General features: G+C 39.1%; 1 protein-coding gene across 3 annotated transcripts in view; it reads left to right on the forward strand.

Annotated features, from left to right (window-relative positions):
• DHX29 (DExH-box helicase 29) overlaps positions 1 to 11907 on the forward strand; it is an 87614-nt gene that overhangs the window by 73984 nt on the left and 1723 nt on the right. For all 3 annotated transcript variants that reach the window (XM_006149001.3, XM_027772062.1, XM_027772063.1), the window contains 3 exons: positions 2173 to 2475; positions 3976 to 4107; positions 5493 to 5589. In XM_006149001.3, the coding sequence (XP_006149063.1) occupies positions 2173 to 2475; positions 3976 to 4107; positions 5493 to 5589 (532 nt within the window). The remainder of the gene's footprint in view (positions 1 to 2172; positions 2476 to 3975; positions 4108 to 5492; positions 5590 to 11907) is intronic.

Here is an 11907-nt window from a genome sequence, read left to right on the forward strand (position 1 = left end):
GAGTTTAAGCCACCGGGTCCAGGAATCGAACCATGGTCGACTATATGGGAGCCCAGCGACATAGCCATTATGCTAACAGATGTTAATTTTTTTTTAAATTGTCTCAATTTGGGAAGTGAGAGGCTCTTCACATTAGCCCATGAATTCTTGTCCTATAATCTTAACAATTGATAGTTTCCTTGCCTTTTTTTTCCTTTCTTGAGAGGTTTTTTTCTATAGGGCGCGTGTGCTCACCAGAAGACAGAGAGAGACAGAGGGACGCAAAAGCAAGAAATCACCCCCCAGGGGGAATGGCCACACTGCAATCCCTTCTCCTCCATCCTCCTCTCAGGATCTTGGGCACGCACGCACACACACCCGACTGGGTCCAAGACTCGAACTATGGTTGACTACATGGGAGTCCAGCAACATAGCCATTACGCTAACTGCTGGTCCCAATAGTTTCCTTGCTTTTGGAATGTCAAGATAGCCAGCCTTATTTGGTGAACTGAAGTCCAGGCTTAGAATCACTTTTTGGAATAGCCCTGATTCCTTTTAATTAAATTCTATTGCATGTTTCTAAGTATTGGCAGGCTACTTAGAGTATGGGGTGGCCTTATTATGAAAAGACATCCAAGGCCTAATGCCTGTGGTTGATTGGGATGGAGTTTATCAGTCTGCTCTTAAGAAGGAAAACCATATGACTTTGCTTATCACTCAAGGTGCCATTCAGGCTGGACCAGAAATATGTCTGGGAAGAGAGAAAGTAGAAGTGTACTTAAAATGTAAAGATAGGGGGCCAGCAGGTGAAGTGGTGGTTAACGTGCTGGACTCTCACATGCCCACCTGTGGTTCAAGTCTCAGACCTGAAGCTTGCTCTCTCACTTTTCCTGTCTGTTTCTCTCTGGTCACATCAAATAATAATAAATGAAATAATTATTTTTTTTAATGTAAAGGCAAATGATTGTGAAAAATCAGTCTCCTCCACAAACACTACCTTTTTGTTTTTATTTACAGTTATTTAAAGTGAAATGGTGTTTAGTACAGACATGCTGTAAAAGTATTCAAAAAACAAATTTAGTGTATCTCTTACATAAGTCCCCCCATTCTATACTCAAATTTTCAACGGTTAAATTTTTGTTCCATGTAACTTCACCTACTTTTGTTCTATAACATAACTGCTGAGATGATAGATACTAGGAACTTCTTAACTAAAATTACCTTTATCCTTCTCAAAGCAGATAAAAGGTTATTTTGAAGAAATAGCCACTTCGGGGTCAGCTGACTAGTTTAAGATGTGGAAATCCCAGTCATTTGCCCTGACGTGGCCCTTTTCTTCAGTTTAGCTCTTCTTCCTTTGTCTCCTTTCTTTCCTCCAACCTCCAAATGGCTTCCCAACCCTTCCTCCTGCAAGTCTTTTCTTCACCTCCCCTGGAATGCAGGATGTTGGGACACCACCCCTGCGGGCTACAGCAGCTGTCTATTTGGTCTTTCTTCCTCTGGAATCATTTGGTCTTTCTTCCTCTGGAATCGAAGACCCTCCCTTAAGTCCCAAACCGAAAACATAAAGAACATCCTAAATGTAAACATCACTGTTTACTTGTGTCCTACGTACTTTGAAAAATGTTTACCCTTCCTGTAGTAGTTGTGCTGATCACTACTAAAGGTAGAAAAATATCTTAGACAACAATTTTAGATTAAAGAAAGTTGCTGTTAATAAATTTTATCAAATTCTTTAGCAAAGTAAGATGAGAATTCCAGGGATGAAAGAAGGTACTTATAGTCTAGGATCAAGGTTCTTTTCTACTTATTTCTCAAATGTTATGCTGGTCATGTTCTATGTGACTATCCTTTTTGAGAAAATATGTCAAAAATAAGAGAGAGAGAGAGAGGTACTGCTGAAGGAAATATAGCGATGATGGTGTGTTTACACACATTTTTGTTGCTTTTACACTTTAGACATTTGTATTTTTTTTTTTTTTTGACATCTAAAGTCTTGGGGTGGAGAGAAGAGCTGACTCTACTCCTTGACTTTCCAGTATCTTTTTTCCCTTCCCTGACTTAGAGCTGTTAACTAATAACTTGGAATCCAGTCAATTTTTTTAAGGAATAGTAATATAAATTACAAGGTTACTGGAAATTTCTCTATTTTAATCAATTTTTATTATCTCCTTTTTAACATAAACCAATCAGGATGTGAAGCAGGAATTAATAAAGTTGGTTAAAGCAGCAGGATTTTCATCTTCCACAACTTCTTCAATCTGGGAAGGAAACAGAGCATCACAGACTCTCTCTTTCCAAGAGATCGCTCTTCTTAAAGCTGTTCTGGCTGCCGGACTGTATGATAACGTGGGGAAGATCATCTATACAAAGTCAGTTGATGTTACAGAAAAATTGGCTTGCGTTGTAGAGACGGCCCAAGGCAAAGCACAAGTACATCCGTCCTCAGTAAATCGAGATTTGCAAACTTATGGATGGCTCTTATATCAGGAGAAGGTAAAATGTTCATTCTTAAATTCCAGCACTCAGGGGATCATTCTGGAAATCATTCATAACAAATTAGGGTGCCCTCAAAAATAATTTTTTCTGGTTTACAGTTAAGTTTTGTCCATTGAACCTAAAAGTAAAACAGGAGAAATTATTTTATTTGGTTCTCAAATTGTGCTATTTGTTTTTGTTTATATTTGAAATTATGGTAAACATTGTTTCTCAAACAAACAAGTTTCTTTTTCTTACACTTAATGAAAGAAAAATAAGGTTTCTACTCTGATCATTCTTTTTTCTATTTGGAATACAGATGATTATAGCAAGTAACTTTTGTATAATAGTGTGTCAATTCTCTGTGTATTTCACTAAAAGGTACTGTCTCAAAAAGGGAAAAAGACACATCATATGTGTCCTTTCCAAATAACAGGAAAAAATGCCGAGAAAGGTAGGGAACTATAGATAATTTGCCAACAGTTGGAGTCACAATGTCATTTAGGATATTTAGTAAAAATGTTAAAGATTATAATCAAAACAGTGAACTTTTGTTTTATAACTGCATTTCCATTTCATTTTCTTAAGTTTTTAATATATAGGAGAAGTTAAAATGGCATTTTCTCTAATTCATATTTTAAATTTTGTTACCCGTCTCATGTGAAAAGAAAACATAGCACTTTGAAACATATTTCTTCTCCTTTTTCTAAAAGAGTAAGTCCAATATGTTTAAAGTAACAAGGATCCTGGGGCCAGCAGGTAGCATAGTGGTTAAGGTTCTGGACTCCCACCCTGGTCAACCACAGTTCGAGTCCCAGACCTGGTAGCTTGAAATTCACACCAGGTGCATATTTACATGCTCAAATCCTGAGAGGAGAATGGAAGAGAAGGGATTGCAGCATGGTCATTCCCTTTGGGGCGTGATTTCCCACTTTCTCTCTATCTCTGACTCTCTGGTGAGCACATGTACCCTATAGCAAAAAAATTTCTCTAAAAAAAAAGGTAACAAGGATCCATAATTTCAAGCACTGACTTGACGATCTCCCAGCATACCATCAAACTAAAATATAACGCATGAGAAATAACTGACCAGTCGTTATAGCTGAACATTGGTCTACAAACTAAAAACTTTGAAACTCAATCATAACTTTATTTTAACATTGATTAACAATGATAGCATTATAAAATTGTTTGTACTTGATTTCATTTATGTTCAAGGTATATGATTCAGTCTTATAAATAGTGTTTAAATTGTCTTCATATTATAAATGCACAGGTGGTAATAGTGATTATTATAAAACTGGCAAATTATGCATATGTAGCTTTACCCAAACTTAGGTCTGGGCAGTAGCACATGCCCCAGCGCATAGTTACTGGGGGCTGGGGGACTGTGACATTGCTACAAAAACTCATGACAGCAAATATAAAGTAACAAATTATAGGGGGGGAAATGCTTACATGATAAATTTCTTATGTTCTTAGATTGTGATGTATCCCCCTCTTTTGTTTCCCATGTAGATAAGGTATGCCAGAGTGTATTTGAGGGAAACTACCTTAATAACCCCTTTTCCAGTTTTACTTTTTGGTGGCGATATAGAAGTTCAACACCGAGAACGTCTTCTTTCTGTTGATGGCTGGATCTATTTTCAGGTACACAGCACAACTGAGCTTACTGTTTACATGACAGTTTTCAATTTCCAGTGCCGTGCCATGCCATTGAAGTAGATTTTTTTAAAAATTCTTATTGGAGTTTGTATAATTTCTTTCTATTACATGACTTACAGTAGAAAACATCATTTGTTTATCTTGCCTATTTGGTATTAGTAACAATGATAATTTGTCATGTGTTCAGGTATTTCAGTAGTTAACTTTATAAGGATTATCCCAAATATAATATTTTAACAACCTTGTTAAGTAATTTCTGTAGCTTTTTTTCTGTAGATAGAAACATTTGGGCACTGTGAGAAATTAAATTAAGCTTTCCAAGATTACATGGATTATTATTGGTAGGGTGAGATTCAAACTAGGACTGTCTGATCCCCAAACTCAGGTTCATTCAAGAACATTGTGCCACTTATGAAAAGACCAAATAGATTCATAGTTTTTAATACATACTATCAAATTCTTATCTGGAAAAATTAGACTAACATATGCTTATTTCTGACAATAAGTTTATCAAAATCTCTGTAGCCCTATCTACACTGGCCACCTTAAACTAAGCCAATCTGATACATCTATTAATGCCCATTTTTTCATAAGTAGATGAGGTATATCAAAGTATTAGAGTTGTAACATAGCTGTTTATCTAGAACTGAAGAGGTAAATTTTAAATGCAACATCAGAAATAAATGCAAAGAAGCCAGAGCACTGGACCAGCAGATGGCATAATGGTTATGTTGCTGGCCTCCCACGTAGTCAACCATCGCACACCAGGCATGAGAGGAATGGAGGAGAAGGGATTGTGGTGTGGCCACCACCCCCTACCCCCCAAGGGTGATTTCTCTCTTTATGTCTCTCTGTTTCTCTCCGGCAAGTGCATGTGCCCTGTCACAGAAATCTCTCTCCAAAAAGAAAATAAATAAATAAAAGAAGCCAGGGCAGTTGGGAATGTTCTATAACTGGATTGTGGTGATAGTGGCACAATTCTCTAAATTTACTAAAATTGTTGAAACTGAACATTTAAAAAATGACTTTTTATGGTTTATAAGTTATCCCAGTAAAGCTATTAAGGACATTTCCCTCTTAGAACTGCAGTCTTAACTCCCATAGAGTTGATATAAGAGAGGAAAACAATTATTAGAATAATAGTTGATTTATTTGGGGAAGTGATACCGAATTTAATGAGAAAATTGGGAAGTTTGCATGACTTAGCTACCAAAGTAATTTGTCTGTATTTTCCCCATTGTGTTTGTTTTATATTAAAATGAAGATGTGATAAGGCAAACTATAAAGTATTTATGCTTACCTGGATTTATGTAAACACATTTGCATTTCCTTGGATTAACTTTATCCAATTTGTCATCTCCTCTTAACAGGCCCCTGTAAAGATAGCTGTCATTTTTAAGCAGCTAAGAATTCTCATTGATTCAGTCTTAAGAAAAAAGCTTGAAAATCCAAAGATGTCCCTTGAAAGTAAGTGATTAAAATTTAGGTGGAGAAGGGGCCAGCAGGTATCATGGTGCTAGAGTGCTCAACTCCCACATGGCCAACCATGGTTCAAGTCCCAAACCAAGCAGTTTGAAAATCCCACTGAACATGTGTGTGTGTGTCTATCTGTCTAAAGTCCCAAGAGCAAAATAGTGGAAAAGGGATTGCGGCATGACTACCCTCCCAGGGGATGATTTCTCACTTTCTCTCTCTCTCTGTCTGCCTCTGGCAAACATATACACCATATGGCAAAAAAACAAAAACAAAAACAAAAACAAAAAAACCTCTTTAAAAAAATGTAGGTGGGGGAACCAGCAGTTAGCATAATGGCTATGTCACTGGACTCCCATGTAGTCGACCGCAGTTTGCGTCCTGGACCCGGTGACTTAAAACTCATGCCGGACGTGTGTGCGAGCGTGCCCAAGATCCTGAGAGGAGAATGGAGGAGAAGGGATTGCGGCGTGACCATCCCCCCTGGGGGGTGATTTCTTGCTTTCTGTCTCTATGTCTCTCTGTCTGCCTGGCAAGCGCATGCGCCCTCTAAGCAAAAACCTCTCCAAAAAAAAAAAAAAATGTAGGTGGAAGACAATATATATGTGTGTATACATATGTATGTATATATGTGTGTATGTATGTGTGTTGGTACCTGGAAAAATTTTCTAAGAAGAAAATCCAAAAGATTGATCTAGAAATTGATTTTTTGTTTGTTTTTTAACACTGGAGTATACTGAAGTCTTAAGTTCCATGTAAGTAAAAATTGCTTTAGGGCCAGCAGGTGGCATGGTGGTTTAAGATGTTGGGCTCCCATATGGCCAACCGCTGTTCAAGTCCTGGACTTGGTTTGCTTTCTCACGTTCTCTTTCTGTGGTCAAATTAAAAAACAACAATATAAGCGAAATTTAATAATTCTTTTTTAAAAAAAACTGAGCATAAACTTTGACCTTTCTGACCATCCTAGTAAATTGGTAACGTAAGAGGGACTTTCTGTGAAATTTATCCCAGCAGATTTTTCTACTGTGCCTTTCTCACGCATGCAGAGCTGTTAGTATGAATAAAATACTTTTTTCTTCATCAGGAATTCAAAATGAATACCTTAAATATATATTAAATTATATATATTAAATTATATATATTATTAAATTATATATGTTTGTATATATAATATTAATATACATACACACGTATATATTAATATATACACACAGAGACACACACACACACACACACACACACACACACACGGGACCAGCAGATGGCGTAATAGTTACATCTGTGGACTTCAACATCCATGCATCAAGTCCCAGACTCAGCAACTTGAAAATTATATCAGGTGCATGTGTGCACATGCCCAAAATCCTCACGGGAGACTGTAGGAGAGGGGATTGTGGCATGGCCATCCCCCCAGGGGATAATTTCTTGCTTTCTGTCTCTGTGGCAAGTGCACATGCCCTGTCACAAAAAAACAAACAAACAAACAAACCTCTCTAAAAAAAAATAAGTTGTAGGGGACCAGCAGTTAATGTAATGTTTATGTCACTGGACTCCCACCTAGTTGACCACGGTTCGCATCCCGGACCCGGTGGCTTAAAACACGCCGGGCGCATGTGCATGTGTGCCCAAGATCCCAAGAGGAGAATGGAGGAGAAGCGATTGTGGTGTGGCCATCCTCCCTGGGGAGTGATTCTCACTTTCTGTCTCTCTGTCTCTCTCTGTCTGTCTGGTGAGCACACTCACTCTATAGCGATAAACCTCTCAAAAGAAAAAATATATATATAAGTTCTAAAAACTTGTCCCAGCCATACTAATTTCTATGGGAGACTCCTGTGGCATTCTCTACATATGTATGTGTCTATGTGTATGTTATACCTCATATGTGTATATATACCTTGTATGTGTATATGTACCTTAAGGGCCTCACAGTGTTGTGATACTCCTACCTCAGTCTTCTGGGTCCCTGGAACTACTTTATATACTACTATACGTAGATTTTAGGGTGGGCTGGAAACAAACCAGGCCTCCCGTGTGGCCCTCAGTCTACCAAGTAGCATCATCAACCAGTACCTGCTGCCATGACTGGGTCTCTCATAATCTTTGTTTCCTTTTTCATTCCTCTTTAAAATATTATGTGTGTGTGTGTTTGTATTTTATTTTTTTAATAAACTGGACTGGTTTTTGTCCTACATTAGGATTTTGTTGGTTGCATCCCCATGTTTTCATTTAATATGTTCTCTGTTCCCTATATTTTCTGTAAATTGATAATTACATCTAAAGACCTGATTAGAATCAGATTTTTAGAAAAAGAATATTTTCTAATTGGTGCTATAGTCTTCCCATTGCATCGTAGTGAGAAGCACTTAAATTTAGTTTTCCTGCTTTTAATGATGTTAAGAATTGATCAGTAGGTACAATATGATTGCATGGTTGCATTTAACAATGTATCCCCAGTTAATTCTCAGAGTTAGGCAAGTTGAGGAGCTACTGATCTAGTGCTACTACAGACTCCTCACACTCTTGGGTTTATCTGTATAACTCAATGTGAACACATACCCATTCAACTGTATTAATATTCCTGTACTGCTAGAAACTTAGGTCAGCTCTCAACATATTAAGAGTTGTAGGCTTGTACCAGCAGTAGGCGTAATGGCTATGTCACTGGACTCCCACATAGTCGACCACGGTTCGAGTTCTGGACCTGATAGCTTAAACTCACGCCAGGCACGTGTACGTACATGCCCAAGATCCGAAGAGGAGAATGGAGGAAAAGGGATTGTGGTGTGGCCATCCCCCCCCCCGGAGGGTGATTTCTCACTTTCTGTCTCTCTGTCTCTCTCTGTCTGTCTGGGGAGCGCGCGCACCCTGTAGCAAAAACCTCTCAAAAAAAAAAAAAAAGTTGTAGGCTATTTTTTTAGGGAGTTTTGTGCATTATGATTTCAGCATTAGAAAGACTATATAAAGGACAGGTTGGGGGCCAGCGGGTAGGATGATGGTTAAGGTGCCTAACTCTCACATGGCTGACCATGGTTCAAGACCCAGACCTGGCAGCTTACTTTCTCACTTTCCCTATCTCTCTCTGGTGAGTGTATATGCTCTGTAGCAAATTAAAATAATAATGGTGATAATGATAAATAAAAGTCAATAAATAATTCTTAAAAAGGGGGGGGCAGGTTGAACCTTAACTTTTTCTTCAAGTGTTTTTCTTTCTTGCCATGAGAGAGAGAGCTAGGCATCAACCCCAGTAAAGGGCGTCACACCACCACGATCACTCCTAGTTTTAGTTGACCTGGATCACATGTGCCCACTGTGCTTACAGAGACCCCAGGCCATGAACCCAAGACCTTTCCCATCCCTTTTAAATAAAGCAAAATAAATTTTTAGGGTCAGCTCCATGGCCTAGTGGTTAAAGGGACCAGATTATATAGGGCCAGTCACACGGTTTAAGTCTAAATCCCGGTGACTTGAAAAACATCCTGGGCCAATCAGAAAACTGGAGGAGAGAGTGCAATGTGACTTTCCCCCATTAGGGGTGCTTTCTCCCTTTCCCTCTCTGGCAAGTCTGCATACCCTCTAGCAGAAAAAAAAGAAGAAATTTAATACGTTTTTAAATGATGTTAGTGTTTCCCCTTGCCATGAAAAAGAAAGCAGCATTTTCCTTCAGATGTAACTTACACTTCTGACTTCAGAGGGAAGATGAACACACACACACACACACACACACACACACACACGGGACCAGCAGATGGCGTAATAGTTACATCTGTGGACTTCAACATCCATGCATCAAGTCCCAGACTCAGCAACTTGAAAATTATATCAGGTGCATGTGTGCACATGCCCAAAATCCTCACGGGAGACTGTAGGAGAGGGGATTGTGGCATGGCCATCCCCCCAGGGGATAATTTCTTGCTTTCTGTCTCTGTGGCAAGTGCACATGCCCTGTCACAAAAAAACAAACAAACAAACAAACCTCTCTAAAAAAAAATAAGTTGTAGGGGACCAGCAGTTAATGTAATGTTTATGTCACTGGACTCCCACCTAGTTGACCACGGTTCGCATCCCGGACCCGGTGGCTTAAAACACGCCGGGCGCATGTGCATGTGTGCCCAAGATCCCAAGAGGAGAATGGAGGAGAAGCGATTGTGGTGTGGCCATCCTCCCTGGGGAGTGATTCTCACTTTCTGTCTCTCTGTCTCTCTCTGTCTGTCTGGTGAGCACACTCACTCTATAGCGATAAACCTCTCAAAAGAAAAAATATATATATAAGTTCTAAAAACTTGTCCCAGCCATACTAATTTCTATGGGAGACTCCTGTGGCATTCTCTACATATGTATGTGTCTATGTGTATGTTATACCTCATATGTGTATATATACCTTGTATGTGTATATGTACCTTAAGGGCCTCACAGTGTTGTGATACTCCTACCTCAGTCTTCTGGGTCCCTGGAACTACTTTATATACTACTATACGTAGATTTTAGGGTGGGCTGGAAACAAACCAGGCCTCCCGTGTGGCCCTCAGTCTACCAAGTAGCATCATCAACCAGTACCTGCTGCCATGACTGGGTCTCTCATAATCTTTGTTTCCTTTTTCATTCCTCTTTAAAATATTATGTGTGTGTGTGTTTGTATTTTATTTTTTTAATAAACTGGACTGGTTTTTGTCCTACATTAGGATTTTGTTGGTTGCATCCCCATGTTTTCATTTAATATGTTCTCTGTTCCCTATATTTTCTGTAAATTGATAATTACATCTAAAGACCTGATTAGAATCAGATTTTTAGAAAAAGAATATTTTCTAATTGGTGCTATAGTCTTCCCATTGCATCGTAGTGAGAAGCACTTAAATTTAGTTTTCCTGCTTTTAATGATGTTAAGAATTGATCAGTAGGTACAATATGATTGCATGGTTGCATTTAACAATGTATCCCCAGTTAATTCTCAGAGTTAGGCAAGTTGAGGAGCTACTGATCTAGTGCTACTACAGACTCCTCACACTCTTGGGTTTATCTGTATAACTCAATGTGAACACATACCCATTCAACTGTATTAATATTCCTGTACTGCTAGAAACTTAGGTCAGCTCTCAACATATTAAGAGTTGTAGGCTTGTACCAGCAGTAGGCGTAATGGCTATGTCACTGGACTCCCACATAGTCGACCACGGTTCGAGTTCTGGACCTGATAGCTTAAACTCACGCCAGGCACGTGTACGTACATGCCCAAGATCCGAAGAGGAGAATGGAGGAAAAGGGATTGTGGTGTGGCCATTCCCCCCCCCGGAGGGGGATTTCTCACTTTCTGTCTCTCTGTCTCTCTCTGTCTGTCTGGTGAGCGCGCGCACCCTGTAGCAAAAACCTCTCAAAAAAAAAAAAAAAGTTGTAGGCTATTTTTTTAGGGAGTTTTGTGCATTATGATTTCAGCATTAGAAAGACTATATAAAGGACAGGTTGGGGGCCAGCGGGTAGGATGATGGTTAAGGTGCCTAACTCTCACATGGCTGACCATGGTTCAAGACCCAGACCTGGCAGCTTACTTTCTCACTTTCCCTATCTCTCTCTGGTGAGTGTATATGCTCTGTAGCAAATTAAAATAATAATGGTGATAATGATAAATAAAAGTCAATAAATAATTCTTAAAAAGGGGGGGGCAGGTTGAACCTTAACTTTTTCTTCAAGTGTTTTTCTTTCTTGCCATGAGAGAGAGAGCTAGGCATCAACCCCAGTAAAGGGCGTCACACCACCACGATCACTCCTAGTTTTAGTTGACCTGGATCACATGTGCCCACTGTGCTTACAGAGACCCCAGGCCATGAACCCAAGACCTTTCCCATCCCTTTTAAATAAAGCAAAATAAATTTTTAGGGTCAGCTCCATGGCCTAGTGGTTAAAGGGACCAGATTATATAGGGCCAGTCACACGGTTTAAGTCTAAATCCCGGTGACTTGAAAAACATCCTGGGCCAATCAGAAAACTGGAGGAGAGAGTGCAATGTGACTTTCCCCCATTAGGGGTGCTTTCTCCCTTTCCCTCTCTGGCAAGTCTGCATACCCTCTAGCAGAAAAAAAAGAAGAAATTTAATACGTTTTTAAATGATGTTAGTGTTTCCCCTTGCCATGAAAAAGAAAGCAGCATTTTCCTTCAGATGTAACTTACACTTCTGACTTCAGAGGGAAGATGAAGAATATGAGCATCTCCTTCTGGACTTACAGAGAGAAGTCTCAGTATAATATCAAACTTGTGAGAAAGAACTAACTGCAGTTGCTCTTGTGCTTTCATTTACTCTCAACTTATCCTTAAATTAAAACT

The sequence above is a fragment of the Tupaia chinensis genome, unplaced genomic scaffold (genome assembly GCF_000334495.1).
Source record: "Tupaia chinensis unplaced genomic scaffold, TupChi_1.0 Scaffold000251_1, whole genome shotgun sequence".
Taxonomy (NCBI): Eukaryota; Metazoa; Chordata; class Mammalia; order Scandentia; family Tupaiidae; genus Tupaia; species Tupaia belangeri.